Raw genomic sequence first — 23,867 nt, forward strand, 5'->3', positions numbered from 1 at the left:
AGCAGCTTTATTTATAATTGCCAATACTTAGAAGCAACCAAGATGTCTTTCACTGGGTGAATGGATAAAAACTGTGGTATATACAGATAAGAGAATGTTATTTGGCGCTAAAAACGAATGCACTATCAGGCCATGAAAAGACATAGAGGAGACTTAAATGCATATTACAAAGTGAAAGAAGCCAATCTGAAAAGTCTACATACTGTCTAATTCCAACTACATGACATTCTGGAAAAGGCAAAAATATGGAGGCAGTAAAAAATCAGTGGTTACCAGGGCCGAGTGAGGAGAGATGAATAAATAGGTGGAGAACAGTGGATTTCTAGGGTGTAAAAATACTCTATATGATATGATATAATGATGGCTACATGTCACTAGACATTTGTCTAACCCCATGGAATGTCCAACACAAACATTGAACCCTGATGTAAACCCTGGACTTTGAGTGATTATGATACATCATGTAGATCCATCAGTTGTAACAAAGGTACCACTCTGTTAGAAGATGTTGATAAAGGATAAGGCTATGCATTGTGGGGGCAGAAGAAATCCCTACACTTTCCTTTTAATTATTCTGTGAACCTAAAAGTGCTTTTTAAAAAAAATCTTAAGTCTAAATAAACAAATGGAAAGGAAAATATGCCTTTAGTGGTTTGTTGTTGTTTTATTGAGTTTATGTGGAAATGCCATAGTTTACATATAATCAAAAAATGTTAGTAGAAATAAAGGAATAGCAAACTTTTCAGCTCACCTCAAGGTATATTCAGCAGCTTAGATTAGCTAAGGCCCATCAAGGTATGCTCCCAGAGTTCTAACCCAGCACCAAGGAAAGATCTGGATTTACTCCACAAGCCATGAACATATATATTAAATACCTGCTTACTCTCTGCCAGGTTGTGTCAGGTTCAAGGTTTTCTATAGCATATTAGTCCAGGTAATTTACATTCTTAGGTATAAATGATCAGATTTAAGGTGTTTAATTAATTATAGCTAATCTATAATTAGACAAGCACGTCAGAGGGCAGTGTCTACTGTTCTTTGAGGAACTAGTCTTTGAGGAACCTTGGAACTAGATGTCACTTTTTCTAAGAAGTGAGTCACTCTCTTGGATGGTTATTAAATCCCACGACAATGACCACACCTCCTGAGCACATCTCAGTACTAGAACTCATTGGCTGAGTCCTCTGGATGGTTGTTCATCCCCAAGTAAGACACCCTGTGGTAATCTTGAGGAGACTTGAAATACCCCTTTATCACACCAATAGCAGTGTCACAAAAAACAGTGGCTTTCCATGGAGCACCTGCCCAGGTACAGACCCTGAGTTAAATCCACCCCTCATGTTACTCCCTTTGCATCCCACAACTCTGTAAGGCTGGTATATTCATTATTCCCATTCTACCGATGGAGGGGGGAAAGTGGCTTCAAAAGAAACTTGGCCAAATAAAAACATAAGGGCCTGAGTAAAGTTTCAACTTGCAGTTGTCTAACTCTGAAGTCCACGTATGATTCTACCACAGGCTGGGTGATGAGGGGCAAGCTAAAATCAAAGAAGACTGGCAATTTAGAATTCTGAATTGCTGGCAAAGTCATTTTTCATCTCACTTTCAGTAAAGACTTAAAGCCCGGAACATACAATCCAACTTCATATCAGGACCCTGACAAGAATGACACGAAACGACTATTACAGGCCAAGTGTAAAAGAAAATGAGAATAATCGACTTTTCAGACCTATTTCTTTTCACCCAGAGATAGAAATGATATTAAACTCTTATTTATAACCGGTAAGGAGTCACACATATTGTCGAACTCTGTATCTGATTATTACTGTAGCACGAGCAATACACTTCGGTGTAAACAGAATATTTCTGAGCTTGATTAAAAACAAAAAAAAATTAAAAAAAAAAGTATCTGTGAAGGGGAAATCATAATTCTTCTTCGGTCTCTTTTTTTCCTGATTGGCAAGCATTTTTACATTTTTCAAAGACATCGAAGTAAATTCCACAATGCTTAACTTGCTCACATGACATTTGGTATACCTTTTAGTGCTGCAGAAGGACAAAACATATGTCCTTTGTGTGGTATAGGTCAAACTTGAAATACCAGGCTTGAAGAAGAAGGTACAATTTTGCCTTCTTTACTGAAACCTTATTTTTCTCTCAGGAATGTAAAAGTTTTAGAGGTGAAAAATAATTGAGAGAAAGGGATGAAGGAAAAATATTTTTTTGATCATACGTAAACATCTAAAAGCAAATTGTCTCTTGAAATATCAGTAATACAAGTAAATTAGTATGCTAGTAGCAAGCTCTTCCTCTCTAATACAGAGTCTATTTACTGCTCATTCTTTTTCATAAAGCTCCCCCAGGGTGGTAGAACATGAAGAAAATTGTTGGGAAAAATAGATTACTTTAGATTACTTTTTAGATTACTTTTCAAATATCCCCCTCCCACCAAAATTTAAAATGGATCTGTTTGCCTACCCTGGCCCGAGCCATAGTAATGAATATCACCATTCCCCCTTCCAGTGATTTTCACAAACTTCTACATTTTTTATTTTTTTACCCAAGAAGTCATAACACATCTACCTAAAAGAAATATATTGAGCTATCTCAAATATCTTCCAAAAGATGATCTTAAAATTGATTTTTTAAAATAAAGTTTATTGATTTTTTTTTCCTGCTAGAATGTGTTCTTCTGGACATATCCTATGCCCATTTACTTGAATTGCTGATATTTCAGGATAGGATTTGTTTTTAGATGTTTACATATAATTGAAAAAAGCATTTTTCCTTTACCCTTTTCTCTCAGCTGTTTATGTTTCATCTTTAAAACTTTTTCATTCCCAAAACTGAAACATGGACAATTTTTAGTACACAGCAAAATTCTCTCCATCTTCATATCCTTAATTTTTAAAAATTTTTTAAGTTTATTTATTTACTTTGAAAGAGACAGAGACAATGTGAGTAAGGAAGGTGCAGAGAGAGAGGGAGAGAGAGAATCCACAGCAGGCTCCTTACCATCAGTGCACAACCCTATGTGGGGCTTGAACTCATGAAACTGAGATCATGACCTGAGTCAAAAACCGAGATTGGACACTTAGCTGGCTGAGCTACCCAGGCACCCCACATCTTCATATCCTTTAAGTCTTGGGTTAATGCATAGATAAAATCAATAGATTTATTCACATATTCTAAGAAAATGTATAGCCTAAAAGAAACAAAGGAAAGAGAGGACATAGGAATAAACAGGATGGAATGAATTTTACACATAGGCATACATGCCGTCTACAGGAGTAGATGTTGCAAACCCTTGTCCTGGCCCTTTCCCCATGACTTCTGCCAGTTGTGTCTTACAGCCATTTTCTATTCAGTATAACCCAACAAGGCAGCATTTATCATTAACACAAGTGTGTGACAGGGCATATTCCTAATATCAGCTCGAAAAGGGATTCTGGGGGGTGCCTGGGTGGCTCAGTCGGCTAAACTTCCGACTTCAGCTCAGGTCACGATCTCACAGTTCGTGGGTTGAGCCCTGCGTCGGGCTGTGTGCTGACAGTTAGCTCAGGGTCTGGAGGCTGTCTTTGGATTCTGTGTCTCCCTCTCTCTCTGACCCTCCCCTGCTCACACTGTCTCTATCTCTCTCTCAAAAATAAATAAAACATTAAAAAAAAAAAGGAAAGGGATTCTGGGCTTAACTGTTTTTGTTCAGCATAGTTAGACCTGAGTCTACCTACCATGTTTCATCTATTTCATTGAAACTTCAGTTTTGTGAGCACCTAAATCCTGGCAAAGATTTATGCTTCTACAATCTTTAACATACTTGCTTCCCAGTTTAATCGCAAACTCTGATTCAGTTTGCATGTTATAAACTGTCTTAAACTTTCTTTAATTAGACTCTCAAATCCTAAAGAGACCCAAAGACAATTACTTTTAAAATCTTTATAACTATACTCATATCCATGTGCAAATAGACGCTCTGCTATCAAGAAATGACTAAATAAATGCCCAATAGGTGTCAACCGATCTTTGAAACGGGGAAAGGAAAGCTCCAGAGTGATTAGCTTGAGTGACAAGCTGTCTAATTTATTTCCGCTGAGTGAAATTTATTCATTTGCCAGGAATAATAGTAACACAAAAATAAAAAGGACATGCAAGTGCCAAGTAATTTAGCATGGTAATGGAATTACATCAGGCTGCCGTGGGGGGTCTAGGTTTTAGCACAACACGGATAGGAAATTGATTTGTATTATCTAGATGATTGTGCCTTTTCTTTCTGTGCCTTATACTACCACTTTAATATACTCTGGTCTCCTTTACTATTTTTCCTAAGATTAGGCCAGCTGAGGGCAGATGCTTTTGCTTTTACGTATGTAGTCCGTCAGTGTACAGAAATGTTCTTGTCTTCCAGAGACACATAAATAACATAAAATGCTGAGGTTCCCCTCTGTTCTGGAAGTACCTTAAATATTTGATTGATAGGGATTCAAACTGCCAGTCAGACTATAAAGACTCTACTATCTGCCAATATTGTAAATAGAAATTGCAAAATATGTCGTGATGGAAACAAAAAAAGAAACACAGAAGAACAGGGGCCCAGTTTATAAAAGAACAGTGATTGACTAACCCCTGTTTTTATGTCCTTTATTCTCTAGGACCTACAGTATTTTTGTGGGTGGGGACGCCAACGCAGAAATGAGTTCTTTAAGGAAAGCAGCCCTCAGGAGCACACATCCCTGAAAAAGGCAATAATAGCTTGGTGTCCAAGTGGCCCCAATTAAAAATAATACTTATCTGCACTTTTTATCCTAACAGACCTCCTGCTGTCCCATCCTCCCACCTACTCCCACCTCATAAAAGGACAGTCCATCAAGAGGTATTGTATACGTATAGGATACCTCTTTACTGTTAATTCTATTTAGAATTGTAAAGATTTATGTAGACGTGCTTGTGAAAATAGAATATGGAGTTTGCCCAACTCCAAGTATTAGAAGCTTTGGGATAAAATTTTTCTAATTTTGAATTTCAGAAATGTGGCAACAAAACTTTGCTTGCAAGAACAAGTCAGATCCAACAGTTCACAGATCAGGTCAAGTGAGAAAAAACATTAGATGATTACTATGTCTGTGCTCCCTATCCTGAAGAAATAAATCTGAGATTTGAGTCTTCTTTAAGTCATGAAACTAAACTGCAGAAATCCATCTTCTCCTTTTTAGCCCTATATGGTTTACAGAAAAAGAATGCCCTCATCTGCAAGAAATCTCTAGTGCCAGGGTCTGGAACTCACAAGCCCTGATATTCTCACATCTAGGCACATCACTTTGTCAGGCGCTCAATAGATTTCATTGCTTGCTTTACTTAGAAAGCAGTTTCAACAGAGAGCAATAATTGTATACTTTCCAGCTAACCAAGGGATCACCTCCAGCTGGGGTTAACAGCAAAAACAAGAAAATCATTTCCTTGTATTTTACTACCATGATGATGGCAAATGTTACTTTTGAAGGAAGAAACGAAGTTGAGAAAGAAAGTGAGATCCTAAAGAGTGAAATAAAGGCAATAAAAATAAAATACGCCATGTTGAGGTCAAGCAAAGTGTGCTATATTATCCTGAATGAAAGAAACTGAAGTAATATTGTAAATTAGTCCAGATGACCCTATGCTCTGGGTAAGAAATTCTATAAAGATGAAACCAAGTATATCTTTCTCAAAATCCATTTGCTTCATAATCTAATTGTTTGGTTTTTACAGTAAATCCAAAGGATTGTTTTAATTTAATGAAAATTCAGAGGAAGAATGTTGACAGAAAAATCACAAAAAAAATAGAAATACAATTAGACCCAAACACGTGGAAAAGAATGTTCCACTTCCTTTTGAGTCCACACTTTTTTGAGTGGATCTAAGAAATGTATCTCCAGGCTCGCCTGACCAGTAAGTCCGGTGTTGAAATTTAAGGATGTGTCCTGACATTTTGCTACAATTGCAGTCTATCCAACTGTCTGGGAAGCAAACAAATAAATAACTATGAATTTATTTATTATGTTCTGGAACATCCATAAAATGAAATAGTCTGCAACCATTAAAGATTATCTCAGGAAAGTGTATTTATTATAAAAGAAATATTCAAGATTAGAGAATTTCACATAGCTGTTTTATGAGTCATATTGGATATGCCCTCTTTGATTTGGGTGCTATTTCACAGCCCTAAATAAAGTCATGTTAATTTCATCTTTGTAAAAAAAAAAAAATAGTCTTTATGCTACAGAAATTTCTCCGTATCCCCAGTACCAGCCTCTCCAGAGTCTCCAGGGTAGGTGAGGTGTGGACAGAGGTAAGTGAGCCTGAGAGTTAGAGGAGCAGAATCTGCCAAAGTGAAAATAGGATGACAAAGACTTGAGTCTTCAAATGCCCAGAGCATCAAAATAGATAACATTGTGCATGTATTTGATCTTATTTGCAAAACATACATTGTAAATATCAAGTATGGATGAGATTGTGAGGAAGCAGATCGTCAAGGACAAAACATGAAAGTAGAATAGGGAAGTCACCTCAGTAGTGGAACACTTGAAAACATTTTACTCTATGAACCCACAGTTTAAGTTAATCTATGCTTAAGAAATAAAACGAAAACCCTCAGATAGATATCTACTTTTAAAAAAAAAAAAGCACTTAGTATCCTATACACACAAAAATCTTCATTTCAATCCTTTTTATTTATTTGTGGATTTGTTAATTTCAAAACTTGGAAACGGTTAACAAGGAATGGATAAATAAAATGTGGTACTTTTTTTTTTTTGCATTTCAGTATTTAATTGACATTGACCTTTTTTTTTTTTTTTTTTTACAAATAGTTTATTGTCAAATTAGTTTCCACATAACACTCAGTGCTCATCCCCATAAGTGTCCTCCTCTATGCCCATCCCCCCCTCCCCCCCACATCCATCAGTCCTCAGTTTTTGTCGGCATTCAAGAGTCTCTCATGGTTTACGGTACATTTTTATAATAGAATATATGCAATGAAGAGAAGTAAAAGAGATTTATATCCCAGGTGTATCACATGTAAAATGTATCATGGAGTGGACAAAACAACAATGAAAAGATACATATGTATAAAATATTCTATTATAGTAAGAAATACATAGGACTAGAGCAAAATCAGAAGCCGCTACTATGAACATCTTAGTTGAGGGGAGGGGGTGTCTCATGTAAGTATCTCCTAGTTATAAGTAACCACCTACTGAGCAGTAGGAGTACAGTACCTGGGCCCTCAGATATTTTCAGGACATGTCCTCCTTGGTATAAGACAAGAATGTTTTATTTTTTAAACTGTGGAAGGAGAACTTGAACTCCCATCTTTTGGGCAATCTCAGTGCCTCAACCTCTGAACGGGGGCCATCTGGCCTGAAAAGAAAAGTACCACCTGCTTTCACCTTTCTCTTCTTGTCCCCCATCTCTTCCTTTCCTAGCTGCTTCATCTTCTACCCCTACCTCCCCCCCCCCCCGCCACACACACACACACACACACACACTTGATTTCCAGTGAAGTAGGGAAGGGAGAATTGTGTAGCACAGGGTTGATAAGAAAGCAATTCTTTTCCTGACCCTCTTCCCATAATATAACATAGAATTCTATATATTACATATGTATAATACATATGTATTGAATAGAATTGAGTTAGGGGGAAAAAACGCCCAGTTTTCCCTCCTGTGTCTTCCTTTCCTGTGTGTTTCCTTTAAGCTCTTATACCACCACATTTACTACCCCCCGGCACAAGATGTGCGGAGGTTTTTCCCCACACCAAGCAATTCTTTGTGACAGCAGCTGGATATCTTACAATTGAACTCAATGCTAATACTATCTACTTTGAGGTAGTGTTAGATGCCACAGGTTAAGAGCTCAGTCCCACAAGACTGCCCCCACCTACTTCAGTAGCTACTTTAGTCGCCAGTCTCGAGTGGTGTGTCCCCAGGTTACCCATGACTTCTGTTCCATTTGGCTAAAAATTGGAGGCTCCCATGGCTCTTTCCTCGGTTTTGATTAATCTGTGAGACCAGCTCACAAATTCTGGGAAATACTTACTCATCAGCTTATTAAAGGATGTGACGAAAGATACGGATGAACAACCAAATCAAGAAATACACAGGGTGGGGTCTGGAAGGGTTCTGAGTCTCAGGAGCTTCTGTACCCATGGAGCTGGGGTGCGCCATCCTCCCATTGTGGATGTGTTTGCCAACCCAGAAGCTCTCTGAACCTCACAGTATTAGGATTTATGGAGCTTCATCATATAGGCATCCACAATTACCTCCATTTTCTGCCCTTCTCCCTTCTCAAGAGAATGGATGTGGGAGACTGAAAATTCCAAGCTTCTAATCATGGCTTGGGCTTACTGGTGACCAACCCTCATTAGAACAAAAGACATTCTCATTATTCAGAAAATTACAAGGGTTTCAGAAGTCCAGTGTCAGGAAAAAAAGATGACAGGAATTGGGGGAAAAGACTCATACATAAGTCTATACACACACACTATATACATTATATACATTACATATGTGATGAAAATATAATATATACACATTTTTTCTTTTTTAACAAATAGTTTATTATCAAGTTGGTTTCCATATAACACCCAGTGCTCATCCCCACAAGTGTCCCCCTCCATGCCCATCTCCCTCCTCACCCCTCCCCCACACCCATCAGTCCTCAGTTTGTTCTCAGCATTCAAGAGTCTCTCATGGTTTGCCTCTCTCCCTTTCCCCCACCATTTTCCCCCTTCCTCTCCTCCACGGTCCTCCAGATACACATTCTATTATCTAACAATTACAAATATATATATATATATACACATTATATGTGTGATAAAAAATATATATTCACATTCTATTATCTAATAATTACAAACAACAGCTTCACATAACAAAAGACTATCAAACCATAGATCTTACAAAGCAAGGCTTTGTCTGTGTTCCAAACTATGTAGGTTAACACTTCTCAAATTGTAATACCCTCCCCCTTTGAAACCAGAGTCCTCTTTCAATTTCTACCTTCTCCTCTTCCAAGAATTCCAGAGGATATCTGAGATACTAGACAGATCTCAATCATCCTAAATTCCAGAATGTCTTATAGAATCTAACATTGATTTCCTTTTGTTAGAGAACAGACATTTCTAGAATTGGTTTTTGTTTTTGTTTAGAATAACATTGATTTATCAGATTTGTCTATTGTTTCCTTTTTATCTCAGGAGGGGAAAAACAGTCATGATCATATTTCTTACCTAAGTATTAGTTTAAGGTGAAATGAAGAATCAATACATCAAAGATTTCTTTGCAGGGTAAGAGTAGGGTAGCTATGTAGAAAATGAAGAATGTGTAATCACATTTTGACACAACTTTATGACTCTAGAATCAATACATTTAAATAGAGCCAGACCATTAGTTTCATTTGGAAGCGTGGGCTTAACTACATGACTTGGATGAAATTGAGTATTATATTTTGGCTCTAAAGCCACATAATATAAACAAAAGTTTCACTGAAGCAACAGAGTATCAAACAGCATAATTTTACAAAGCCAGGTCTATTTCTATGTCCAAAAAGTTTTTGTGTTAGTCTCAACATTTGCTACAGTTCTACAGAGAAATGAAAATTAGAAATGACATCATTATCCAGTATTATTACTTGCAATCAAGCCCCATTTTGTTAGCACTTAAAAATTGAGTGTTTGTGTGGCTATTTAGGATAATGGGTTCCATTGATGCTGATGTTTTGTTATGATGAGCTTTGCCTAGTGGCCCAGTACATTGTTCTTCATCACTTTACTAAATGTATCTACATTTCCTTCTTGGCCAAAACTTCATTTTTATAATAACTCCTGTTTATTCAACTGGCTATGGAGTGGCTGACTCATATCATGGATTTGACAGGCAACTGCCTCTTATCTTCATTCTTCCCTGAGCCTCTCTATGCTTCCCTCAATGAGATTAAACCAATTTCCATTTCCTGGAAACTGAAAAACATGAGAGTATCAGAATTACTTCTCAAGAAAGGAAATGTTTATCCCCCTAGAGTGGCACTTGAGCGGGTGAGGGGCAGAGCAAGAGAAGAACACACACAGAATCCCAAGCAGAGTCCAAGCTCTGAGCTGTTAGTGCAGAGCCTGACAGGGGGCTTGAACTCACAAGTCCTGAGATCATGACCTGAGCCGAAGTTGGACGCTTAACCGACTGAGCCACCCAGGTGCCCCATTAACACCTTTTAAAGAATTAAGCCAGGTCCCATTTATAGCTCTTGGCAAACAAAAGAACTTCTAGGAAATTTAGGGTGTTGTTCCTCAGGAGACAATGTATGCAAAGTAGCAGTGATTAAGTGGAGAAAGGCATGACTGCAATCTGACTATAGGAGACTACTAACCCTGAATCAGTATTGTGCTTTCCCCCCTCTCTCTTTACTCTCTCCCTCTTTCTCAATCTTCCTAAGTTTTCCATCTAAAATTTTCAAATATCCCCAAGTCATGAGTATGAAAAATAACAAAAAGAAACCTCATTTAAAATGGGATGGGGTGGGGATGCACCTGGGTGGCTCAGTCAGTTAAGCTACTGACCCTTGATTTTGGCTGTCATGATCTCACAGTTCATGAGTTTGAGCCCCATGTCAGGCTCTGTCCTGGGGGTCCAGAGCCTGCTTGGAATTCTCTTTTTCCCTCTGTCTCTATGCCCCCCTCTCTCTCAAAAATAAATAAATAAACTTAAAAAAAATTCAAATAAAGAAAATAGACTCAGGAAGCACCTGGGTGACTCAGTTGCTTAAGCAACTGATTCTTGATTTCAGCTCAGGTCTTGATCTCATGGCTCATGACTTCAAGCTCCATACCTTAGGCTCTGCACTGACAGTAAGGAACCTGGTTGGGCTTCTCCTTTTTTGCTCCTCTCCTGCTCACATGCACATGCTCTCTCTCTCTCTCTCTAAAAAAATAAAATAAACTTAAAAAATAAAATAAAATAAAAGAGTCAGGAGATTAGAAGAGGGAGCTCTCACGCCTTACCACTCATCAATGGCAGACCAGACAGGAAGAGATGGACCTTGCATGTGAATACTACTTTAATACCACAGCAGAAGGAATGCTTTTCCTCCTACCCTGGCAACAGGCCAGCCAATGAGAGACAGTCACAACTCAGCTAATGAGAAGCCACTATACTGCCGGTTTACTCCAATGGACCTTGTGTTTATAGCAGCCCCTCCCAACTTTCCCTTTCCTCTAAAAAAGAGTGTCCTCTCCTTTGTTCTGAGTATTTGCCTATGGTTTGTCATAGCTTGCTTATCCCAGGTTGCAATTCTCTGCTATTCCCAAATGAACCCATTATGCTGGTAAAATAACTGGCAGTTTTATTTTTAAGGTTAACTCCACCTAGAGTTAGACTTAGGTAGGAATAAGCAATCATATTTACCATCACACTGCATTTGCAACTTTTTGGAACCAAACCAAAGATGTGTTGGCAGGTTACTTATCACACTGGTAGTTGGAGCCTTCATTGCTGAGTCTTTTGTCCTTTCAAATTAATATAAATCAATGTGTAACAGTTAACAAATATACAACAGCAAAGGTAAGATTTCCAAGGAATATAATATAAGGAGATTCAAATAGTCAAGACGTTCCAAATTCAGGGGTGTGGAGCTGCTGAAAGAGAATCCTGGGACAATGTGCTTGTCAGGAATGTATCTTCAGAGACTGAGCATAGAGTTTGAAAGGTTTAATTTGACTTGAGAAGTTATTCCGCATGCATTAAATAGCTCTAAGCCTTGCTGTTGGCCCTCCACATCATACAGTTTTTTAATAATCGAATAACCTTTATTTCCCAGGAGTAATACCTGGTTTACAATTACTGACAACACTATGGGTCAAAGAAACAGACACTCCTCTATTGAACTTGACTTGAAAAACTCCTTTTGATCTCTATAGCCAGAGGTAACAGAGTTAATAAGTTTCAAACACTACAACCCCTAGAGACTAGTTTTTCTTACTTGGAAAAGCAAGTGTGAGATAAAAAAATAAGTATAAAAACCTTACCGTGGAAGTAAATTTCTATCCCAATATATTGAAAACTACTTAATAATACTTAATAATAAAAAGCAAAAAAAAAAAAAACAAACCACATTGTCTCACAGAAGGAGCAGACCCATGTCTTCTTTTTTTCTTAAGTGTATTTATTTATACTGAGAGAGAGAGAGAGAGAACACAGCACACGATTGCCAGGGAAGGGCAGATAGATGGGAGGAGAGAGACAGAGAGACAGAGAGAAAGAATCCCAAGCAGGCTCCACACTGTCAGCATGGAGCCTAATGTGGGGCTTAAACTCAAAAACTGTGAGATCATGACCTGAGCTAAAGTCATGACCTGAGCTAACCAAATGAGCCACCCAGTGCCCCAGACCCACGTCTTCTGATTCCCATTCCAGTGATCCTTCTACTGCTGCCTCATTTGGCTGGATGTTTTACATACTATAAAGATTATTATCTATCCCAAATAATTCCAATTTAATTTTCTTTAATGTTGAGATTCTGTAAATTGTTATTGAGAATGAACACTTTTGGGGGGGAAAAGGCATGGTACAAACAGTATATAATATGATGTCATATTTGGAACACATGTTTTTTACTTCTAATATAATTGACAGTTGAACCAATTAAATTCCTATTAAGTTGAAGACACTTCCAACTAATTGAATGAAAACAAGATTAAATCTAAACAGAAGGAAAACCAATATTTCATGATTATCTTTGAAGAATACAGATGAAGAAAAACAGTTGCTTTTCGCCAAATGTTTTATTTTTTTTAATTATTTTTATAGGTTTTTTTTTGAGACAGAGACAGACAGAGCATGAGCGGGGGAGGGGCAGAGAGAGAGGGAGACACAGAATCTGAAACAGGCTCCAGGCTCTGAGCTGTCAGCACAGAACCCGATGTGGGGCTCCAACTCACGAACCACGAGATCATGACCTGAGCAGAAGTCGGACACTTAACTGACTGAGCCACCCAGGTGCCCCTTACCAAATGTTTTAAATCAACCCATGTAGGGCTTGTGATTAAAAGGGCCACTGAGGGGGAAGGGAAGGGTGCCTGGGTGGTTCAGTGGTTTAGCGTCTGACTCTTGGTTTTGGCTCAGGTCATGTATCTCACAGTTTCATAAGTACCAGCCCTGACTAGAGCTTAGCTCAGAGCCTGCTTGGGATTCTCTCTTGCCCTCTCCTCTCTCTGCTCCTCCCCCACTCATGCTGTCTCTCTCTCTCTCAAAATACAGAAATAAAACCTTAAATACATACATATATACATACACACATACGTAAAAGGGGCCACTAGGTAGAATCACCAAATAATATTTTGAAATGGAATGAGTAGGATTATGGGCTGACAAGCTATTATTTAAGTTCATGTAACCTTTATCTCTAAAGTAGCCCTATTAGGAATTAAGAAATCCTAGAATGCTTGGAATAAAAAGATGTTGAAAAGACTTCAGTGTTCAGGCAAAATCATACCTAAACCAAGCTAGAGGTAAGTGTTGGCTTATTAATTTGGGGCAGAGACTATATTCAACACATTTGACCACTTCTATCACATGTACCAGCCAAGCAGATCAGAATGAATACTGGCTGACATAATGCAGCAGTGCAGGACAGATAAATATCAGCCCCACGTTTAGGTAAAATTAATAAAATGAGCTAAGCAATAATGGGCCATATTCTATTGTTTTTCCCCTAAAACTTTAATGGAAATGCTTGAAAAGGTAGGAATGCATGTTCTTTAGCTGCCATATTGAAAGATGCCCTAATACTGATGCTACAAAGCACTGGGACATTTCTGATCTAAGGGCTACTTTTGCTTGGCCTGCATAGCATATGTTTAATATGAATTAATTGACATTATATTATAATAAATAAACTTCACATAAAATGTTTCAGCTTCTCTTGAAATGTCAAAAGATCTATACATAATGGTCTCACAACCCCTCATGACAACAGGGACTAGCAGTTGCTCCCTTCGGAAGGGACATGTTCCCCGTGGGGATGCAGTCGCCACCAGCCATGCTCTTTCTACACTTTTAGGGAACATGCGTCATGCTTACAGACACTTGAGCTTGGAACCCACGTAGAGTTCAATTAATCAAACTACTGAGAACAGCCTCAAGCTTCCTATGCGTTTAAGTCATCTAATTAGAGTTCCTCTACCCCATGTGTCCTTCCACAACCCAATCCAACCGCTGGCATACGTACAAAGGGGCTCAAAGATGAATAAGTGACTTGGAAATGAATATAAATTGTATGAACAGGCTGTCTACAAAAAGCAGGGTACAGACTACTTTATGATTTAAAAAACAAAAAAGCATTAGTGTTTCCTGTCATTTCCTTACAATTTGTCACAATGCCTCTTTATAAGGAGTAATTATTCCAAACACAGTGCCCTAAATTGCAATTGGGATTGGATGTCAGATGAACTATTTCATGTCTTCTAAAATTTCAATTAAAGCTTCAGACTTCTTTTCTCTTGCTAGACCTTGGCTACCTGTGGTTGGCTGAAGGGTTAGACACAAAGCAATTAGTATGCTTTGACCTTTCTTGTGACTCAGAAACATGTATTTGTAAAATCCTCATACTATAATCCAACCTAGTTTACTAGACAATAAGACTATAAAACACTTCTAACTGCAAATGCTTAATAACAGTTGATTAATATTGATCAAAGAAGGTACAAAAGAGGGATGCAAAGCCTAGTCAATATCTAATCATGTCAAATAAAACTCATTTCCTTTTTCCAATAGGATTCCTAGATTGGTAGATCAGGGGAGTGTGGCTATAAATAATAAATGTTTACATAAGCTTTTTAAAATTATACTTACTTTATTTTTATATTTATTGTATATTATTTGTATATATTTATAAATATATATTTATTTTATATTATTTTTTATTTATTTTATAAGACCACCTTGTTTTAGAAAACACTCAGTGATATACCCACTACTATCCATCGATTCCTCACAGCCTCAGAGAGCAAGTCTGTCACATCAGGAGTTCCAGTCTCAAAGCTTTTGTCACTCCGTGTCCTTCAGAGGTACCCTTGCACACTGACTATGTAATAACCTTTTTCAAAGATTCTAATTTTAAATTCAAGTCTAACATTCCTGATGAATGTTGGATACCTCTGCCATCCAAACTATATGACACTCAGAGCCAGGAGACGGGGGAAAAGGCCAAGTAGGAAAACAAAACACACACACAAAAAAAAACAAAAGCTAGCACAATACTGCCAAGTAACTTATGTGGTCAAAGTTTCGTTACTCGGTGTGATCAGTTTTGTTATTTTTTATGGGACGAAACAAGTTCCTGGGACTAGAACTCTCTTCTAGGAAGAAATTAGATCATACATTGCCCATGTGCCTTTTTTCAAGGAAAATTGGGAAAGGCTACATAAATATAACATAATGATGGCAAAGGATGTGGCATCGTATTATTTTTCTGCTGCTAGTCAAGTCTTTTCTTCTTGCCAAGTTTAGAGGAATTGAGTGTAGAAAAAGACTTAGCAAACTTTTCAACATTCTGGCCACTGCACAGGAAAGATGTAGACAGAAGCCATCCAGAAACTCATAACTATGAAGCTAGGAGTCAGGCTCCTCCTTTGATGATCCTCCAAGCATCTAAAGGAAGCAGGTCTGGATCAAGCTGAGGTTTCTAAAGCCGAGGGGGAAGCTCGCAAGATGGTGGTCAGCCTTCGGGACAAAGATAAATGGCTCTGGTGCTTTCTCCAGTACACATGCTATAGCATGCTGGCTCCTGTTGTGGTGTGGTAACTCTGTCAGAGGAAAATCCAGACATAGAAATACAAGAGGGTAGGGACACCTGGGTGGCTCAGTTGGTTAAGCCTCCAACTTTGGCTCAGGTCACGATCTCATGGTTCGTGAGTTTGAGACCTGTATAGGGCTCTGTGCTGACAGCTCAGAGCCTGGAACCTACAAAGGATTCTGTGTCTCCCTCTCTCTCTGCCCCTCCCCTGCTCATGTTCTGTCTCTCTCTCTCCCCCAAAACTAAATAAAAACATAAAAAAAAAAAAGAAGAAATGCAGGAAGATAGACAGATCTAGGGAGTGTGCAGTGAAAGAGAAATGGGAACTGTAATACAGATTCTAGCATAGCTTAACCTTCACTGGCCATCATGCCACATATTCTAAGTGGGAGAATCTGTGCCTGTTCTCAGTCTGGACTTTGACAGGGGAAGGGGTGAGGGAGGGGGTTGCTGAGCTTTCTAGAGGCTTTAATTTAGAAATTCAGAGAGAGGGAAGTATCTTCTCATTACACGTAACTGCAAAATGTCAATAAATTAACCTTAATGTCTTTTCCAAAATATCCCATAATGTATGGACTGTAATGGAATGTTAATACCCAATAAAATCAGAAAGGAAAGTTCAGATGATCATAAAGCATAAAAAATATAGTCATCAATTCATTCTCCACTCTTAGTTCTGTTAATCATCTTCCCCTGGATCTTTGATGCATGATAACTCTCATTTGCACCCCTCTGGAAATGGCTAAGTATGTTTTGAAATTGTATGGCTCATTTCGTGATCATTCTAACAGCAATTACAATATTCTGTGGTTAATACAGCATAATGTTCACTGAAACTCTATCATAATTATGCCAGCCAATTGTAAGTGAATTACCATGGCAGGCACTCTGGGAATATAATACCACCGAATAACCTTCCCTGGCCACCCACACAGAAAGCTCTCCCTCTCAGAGCAGAGGATAGGTTTGTACATCTCTCTCAGGACTTCTGAAAGAAGTTGTACATGGCAACTGAAAAAATATCTTCTGATGGTATCATTTGTTTCTAAATACTGATGACCTGATGGAGTTCAAAAATGTCAGTCTCCAAGCCACATTCCTCTGTGGGAGGTTATACCTAATGCCCCACAGTGCTTTCTTCTTGCTAATGAATCATTTTAAATGACTCTCCACATGACTCATATCTTGTTGCTGCCATGCTCTTATGCCATCTATTTTTCCATTGTAAATGGACTCTTGTACTTTTTCTTTTTTGTTGTTGTTTTGGTTTTTTTATTTTTATCTTTTGTAAATGGACTCTTGTGATTATTTAAAGTTAGTTTCAATTGTAAATATTTTGCATAGGATTTATACACACACAGGATTAGAACTCCATTGCTGCCTGTGGCTCTTGACCAGTGTTTATCCTCAAGAGAGGTGGGAGAAGGAAGGGCAGGAAAGCAGAAGTAGAATCCACGGTTTTCCTGAGCCCACTTTCTCCAGGTAAAGAGCTTCTGGCTTTGATCCTCCACTAAGACCAGCTGCCTGATTCCATAATTCTTGCGCTTACTTTCTGCGTGTGACTCGATTCCATAATTTCTGGCCCCTTTAGGAAAAAGGAACACACAAAAGAAACCATACCAGGTTTCGCATCCATCTTTTCAATGCCCATAAGCTGGAGGTCTGTGCTCAAGGCACCACTAAAGGCTTTCCCTCAGAAACTGGCCTCAGGGGCCAGGGGCTGCCTCTGTGGCATTCATGGTGGTCTCTCAGTTCTTACTTCCTTGTAGACACAAATATTTCCCACACTGAGATTTCCATTTCATGTCCTTTTCAACTTCAATTCTTTGTTCTATTCGCTTCTGTTCCAAATGGGAAACCAGTGACCCCCCCCCCAATTAATTAATTCATCCATTAAATCTTAATTTAATTTAATAAATTTAAAAAATTAAAGCTCATAAAAATAAAAAGAAGAAGAAAGGAAGGAACCATAAACCTCAAGTAAGACTTCTTAAGCCCCTCTATCTGCCAAGAATTCTAAAAGTGGTGTGTATATCTAAATGCCTGCCTCAGTAGCAAGAAGTCAGAGGAGTAGCAAAACCAAGAATTGGGCCAATGAGTGAAATTGGTAGTGGCTGGCCTCATGCATTGACATTCTGGTCTCAGCCATTGAAATTCTGAAGAAACTACCCTGTGTCCTCTGCCACTGGCATGACACATATCTGTTCTACATAGATGGCCACAGTTCCAGACAGAGCTTTTCAATTCTGAAAGATTTTATATATATATTTATATTTATAAACTATGACCAGATAATATTATTTTTGAGATTCGACCTATATATTTTTTCTCTCCCTTCCATTCAAACAAATACACAGCTGTGCATTTCTTGCCTGGGGGAGTAACCTAACAACAAAAAAGCAAAATTTATTCTAAGTTTCTCCAGCCTTTGGATTCCAAGCACACAAACTCCAGAGAAGGAAATCTACATGATTTTAACAAAATATTTTTAAGAAACAAGACGGGGAGAACAAATAGCCCCAGCAGGAAGGTTCTCTGGGAATGCAGGAAGTGGGAAGCGGGACCCGCTTCTTGCTTGCTGGGCAGTGCAGACACAGCAAAATCACAGAGAAGAAATGGCTCAGCATGCACCTTGAGAACTGAGGCAGCGGGAGGGGTGTACCAAGGAGCCAGAGGACATCGAGGCCTGTGCTGGAGGACAGGATGGGTGTCTTTCTGCTCACCGTCTGGGTAAGTGACTCCATGACCAGAGGCCATGCCCTGAAATCTTAGTAAGTTTTTATAACTATGACACAAATTCCACAGAGATAGAAGAACTCTTCAAAAGACTAGGGGTAACATTCTCTGCCTTTCTGGAGGCACAGAAGCCCCCAAATAAGATTTTTGATGAATTACAGAAAACCAAAGCAGTATTTCCTCCCCACCTGCAGTGTCTCCCCAGGCAGAGTAGGTGGGGATTCCTGATTTCACTGTGACCAGCACATAGCCATTGAACAATGCGCCATAGCTCCTCAAGTGTTCAAGAACTCCTTCGCTCCCAACTGCAATTCCATTCTAGCAGCTCATATTTCTCCCATCTCAGCAGAGGATGGGAGCAACTCTACATTTTCCAGCTATGTAATCATTAGACGCCTAATCCACGTGGGATTTGCAAACACTTAAGGTGTTTCAGTGAGTATTTTCAAACATTAATTCCTCTCTCAGCTCTAGGGTCTTGATTCTTCCTTAGGAAGTGGCTTTTGCAAAATACACAGCACACTCTCTTACATTATCCTCTACTGTATACTCTTTTACACGTCTGTGTGCTTCACAAGCCACAGAACTCCCTCTGCAACCTTGAACAGATGAGAAAAATGTCTTCCACAGATAGCCTCTTCCTAGACATTTTTGTGCAGCAATCAGAGATTAAATTCTGTATGTGCTTCAGCCACCTGAGTGATTGACTACTGTGCAAAGAAAATTCATCTCAATCTTCCCTATTGTTTGAGAGCAATGCTGGGTCGATACCTACTACGTAGTTTCACTGCTATCAGTTCAATCAATGTCTCCATCTTTGTTCTCTGCTTCTTACAGTGGGATCTGATGTTTCACTTTATCAGTAACGGAGCAAAGGCTGATGACAAGGCATTTTATTCCAAACCACAACTGGCAATTTATTTTAGTTTTTTCCCTACTTGGAGACTCAGCACAAGTACAGGTCATTGTCTCTTGCCTGTGTTGTTGCCTTTTTGATGACATCTTCACGATGGGAAGCAATCTACTCATCTGGCACCTCACTTGTCTCAATACATGTTAATGAATAACTGTAGCCTTTGTTGTTGTTGTTACAGTAACAAAAAGTGAAAACAAGGATAGAAGAATTGATCCCAGGGTCTGGGCCAGGAAATAGATTGCTTCCATGTGGCCAAAAGACAAGCTAAGGAGGTGTACGTGCCGTGGAATAATTGGTAGAGTGAAACGGAAAAGCTAGAGAGAGAAAGGGAAGAGAGCCAGAAGACTAAGAAGGAGAAGCCAGATTCATTAAGAGAGTAGCACCCAGGAAGAGATCCAGAGGTGAAGAAAGATCTCCTCCATTCAGAGAAATATGTAGAAAGAGAGAAATCCAAAAAGGAGAGATGCAAGCAATGAAAACAAACAAAAAGCAGGAGAGAAGGGGGCTCAGTAAGCTCAGAATTGCTTTAGTTGGCTTATGGGTTTCAGAGGAAATCATCACATATTACTTTCACCATTTGAAATTCTAATCTGATTATTAATGTTTATTTATAATTTTTATTTTTGTGAAGTCTGAAGTGAGTCCTCACTGAAGAGGTAATAGCTTCCTGTTTAATGAAGAAAGGAACAAAGATAATTATTTTCAACTGTCAGAAGTGACCAAAGTAATACTATCACCAAGACCTGATATTGTAGTGGAATTTTCAAACTGTCAGAAGTGACCAAAGTAATCCTATCATCAAGATCTGATATTGTAGCAGAAAATTGCATCAAGTAGCCAAATCCTTCATCACCCTCTGTGTTAATCTTTTGAACAAGTTCAACTCAAAGACTGAATTATGCTACCTCTAAGAGTGTTAAAAAGATTAATGACCTTAATATCTATAAAGTTCTTTGAAGGTTAAAAAGTACACATAGTAAGTTTTTAAAAGCCAGCATGTAGTTTGTGTAACTAAAATATATTGTAATGTTTCATTTAGACAAGTCTTTGAGAAAGAAAGAAACATGCATGAATTACATTGATTTATGTCTCAGTGCTGCTCCTGATTGGGAAAGTGATTTGTTACATGACCTTGGGAAAGATACAAGATACCAGAATGGGGATGGCGAGGAGAGAAAGCTAAGTAAGGAAAGCCACCTACTTTGAAATCATAGCTACCACAGGAGCACATCCAGGGACAATAAGACTGGAAAATAGAGTTGGCCTTTGTGAACACCTTCACCTCCTCGAAAGGCAACCATCAAATGAAGACATGCTCTCGCTTACCCCACCCCCTGGCTGTCTGGAAGCACTTCATTCTCTGTGTTCCAGACCCTCAATCAACTATAGCTCCGGCTCCACCTTTTCAGATTGAAAAATCCCACTTTCTTTTTTTTTTTTTTTAACATTTTTTTCTTCAAGTTTACTTATTTATTTTGAGAGAGAGAAAGAGAGAGCACAGTAGGGGCAGTGAGAAAAGAAGAGAGAATCCCAAGCAGGCTCCACACTGTCAGCACAGAGCCTGACCCCGGGGCTAGAACTCACAAACTGTGAGATCATGAACTGAGCTGAAATCAAGAGTCAGATGCTTAACTGACTGAGTCACCCAGGCATCCCCCAAATCCCACTTTCTTAACAACACTGACAAAACTAAAGTAATAGAAGCATCTTGGCTTTTGACATAGACCAAGCCTTTTCTATCTTATGATACCCAAACAACAACAACAACAACAAAAAAAACCCCAAAATTATAAAGCAGCTTCTAAAAATGGTTCTAGAGGGGCACCTGTGTGGCTCAGTCAGTTGAGCGTCCAACTTCGACTCAGGTCATGATCTCACAGTTCATGGGTTTGAGCCCCGTGCCAGGCTCTGTGCTGACAGCTCAGAGCCTGAATCCTCCTTCAGAGTCTGTGTACCCCCCTCTCTCTGCCCCTCCTCCACTCATGCAGTCTCTCTCTGCCTCAAAAGTAAATAAAACATTTACAAAATTAAAAATTGTTCTAGAAAAATGCATGCTGTTAAAGTTTGCTAAAATGTAAACTTTGCAAGATCAATAAAGAGGACTATAGTAGTATCAGATGTTTTTAAGTAGTTGTCCTACAATTCCAATTCATAACTTCCAAGATTCAGGAAACTTGTAACTGCTCTTCATTTGTCCTATGAAGAGTCAGAGATATCACCTCAGTGTGATAATCACAAAGTGTCTTTAGATGTTTATCCCTACTTAACATCTCAGGAACCTAAGACCCAGACTATTAATTAAGGTGTTTAAGCTACTTTTTAGAGCACCTGAAATATATGTGTGGCCCCCCCCTCACCTTTCCAGGATCATGGTGTTTTTGTTTGCTACTGAACTATGCTCTTTTTCCTTAAACAACTATTTTAACCTTTAATCCATCTATTTCTGATGAAAATGCTTCTTCTTTTTTTTTTCTCCCCCTCCTTTCTCTCTTTCTTCTCCTTCTTCTTCACTGTCATCTCAGAAACCATTATTTTAGATAAGAGAATTTAATACTGTTTCATCATAAAATTAGAAAACAATGTATTCCCATTCTGTCACCACTACGATAAACCAGGTATCAAAAAACATTCTAGCTTTACATAATTTTGGGGTAGAATTTAGCCATGGCAAAATGCTAACCTTTATCCTGAATGGGTACATTGAACTCTTTCAAAATGAAGCAGAATTAGGAATAGCCATGTATCTGAATACAAATCCTATAGGTTTAGGGGTAATAGATGCATTTATAACATGCTATTATATTGAGTTCAATAGGAATCTAGTTAAGAAATTTAGAGATTACTCTGCTAACAAAGGCTAGTGTCACCAGTACCTCAGTTTGAAATTGGACAGTGATCCCTGTGAGTAACACAGCACTGTTGACCTTCAGGATTATCCTTAGTTACATAAAGCAAACTGGAGATGTGGTCAGCTATTTGAAACAAGAAAATTCCCATAAGCTGGTTTGCATAAGGACATTGCCTTTGGATAGAAGCAGAAGATGAAGATTTTAAAAAAGACACAGAGTGCAGGAAGGGGAAATAGAGAGAAGGAGATGTTGTTGGGGCTCTATGGAATGACTCTATGACATTCAGGGTATAGGCTTTGTTAGGTTCTTTAGGAATAGAGTACAAAACCCACGAGAGAAAATGAAACAAGAACCTCATGCACCTTGAGGGCTGATAACTTTGGGAACATCAGATAATAATGCCCATAACTTTGACACTACTATTACAAGGCAAGCATAGGAAGCAGTGGTAGTAATGAGGCATCATGCAGTTTTGTAGACAGAGCATAAGCAATGAGGGTGGAAATAAAGTCTGAGGCAAACAGCTTATAGTGACTATGGCTGGCAGATGAGTTTGTGCTGGAGGACTCTCAAGGTGACACTGTATACCCTCCTACCAACTGAGGCCTTCTTTTCAGACAAAGAATATGTGCTTATAGCTTCCTCTAAAATAAACTCTTTTTCAGGAGATTTCTCAATCCGTCCTGAGGAAAAAAAGCTACCGGCCAATATCCCTGATGAATACAGATGCAACAATTCTCAGTGAAAGACTAGCAAATCAATTTCAGCAGCACATTAAAAGGATCATTCCCGATGATCATGTGGGATTTATCCGTGGAATGCAAGGATGGTTCAACATACACAAATCAGTCCTTCTTGAAGATGGTATGCTATATCCACCAGATGTGCCAGCATCCTGAGATGAGCTTTAGGCCAAACAGAGGCCACACAAATGATATTTAATCAATATTTCCCTATAATTACTGTTCCACATTTTTCTAGACTCTTTCTGCTACAAAGTTCATTCCCAAACACTACCAGGAACAGAGACCAACAGTTCAACAATTCCATTCTAGGTCCTGGTTAAGGGGCTGATATTTCCAACCATCTGTGTTTATGACCCAGCAAGAGATGACAAAAGTCACAGAATGCCTGTGTCTTACTTTTCACAGAGAAGAAAGACTGTTCTGAGCTTGCTAGAGTCTCCCTTGTCTTCTTCCACTCCTCTACCACACCAGACATTCTTCCTTCTCCCCTATTTCTAGAAAAAACTTTTCCGTAGGTCTCTCAGATGAATCACTACAGTTTCATCCCTTAAATTTGTTCTTTTATCCCAAAGAGTCACAGTATAAGAGCTTGCATGGTTTGGTTTAGCTTTGCCTACTCCTGATGGATAGGACATCTAGAAAAGTCTAGAGAACCATTCAGTTAATTCTAGCCTCTCCTTAGCTTCCATTTCCTAAGCGTGTCTGTAGGATAACCAAAAAGCAGAGGCCCCAATGCCATGTGTCACTCACAGATGAGATATGCACAATGAAGTGAGTTTTCCTGAGGCAGTCATTTCCCATAT

The 23,867-nt window shown here is 38.8% G+C and overlaps 1 protein-coding gene across 1 annotated transcript in view; it reads left to right on the forward strand.

The window, feature by feature from the left end:
- Positions 1-23,063, forward strand: part of GYPA (glycophorin A (MNS blood group)) — an 81,971-nt gene extending 58,908 nt beyond the window's left edge. The window contains exon 7 of the mRNA XM_039248216.1: positions 22,984-23,063. Coding sequence (XP_039104147.1) covers positions 22,984-23,063 — 80 coding nt within the window. The remainder of the gene's footprint in view (positions 1-22,983) is intronic.
- Positions 23,064-23,867: the final 804 nt, after the last annotated feature.

Source organism: Hyaena hyaena, unplaced genomic scaffold (assembly GCF_003009895.1).
Source record: "Hyaena hyaena isolate Hyena2069 unplaced genomic scaffold, ASM300989v1 scaffold_304, whole genome shotgun sequence".
NCBI lineage: Eukaryota > Metazoa > Chordata > Mammalia > Carnivora > Hyaenidae > Hyaena > Hyaena hyaena.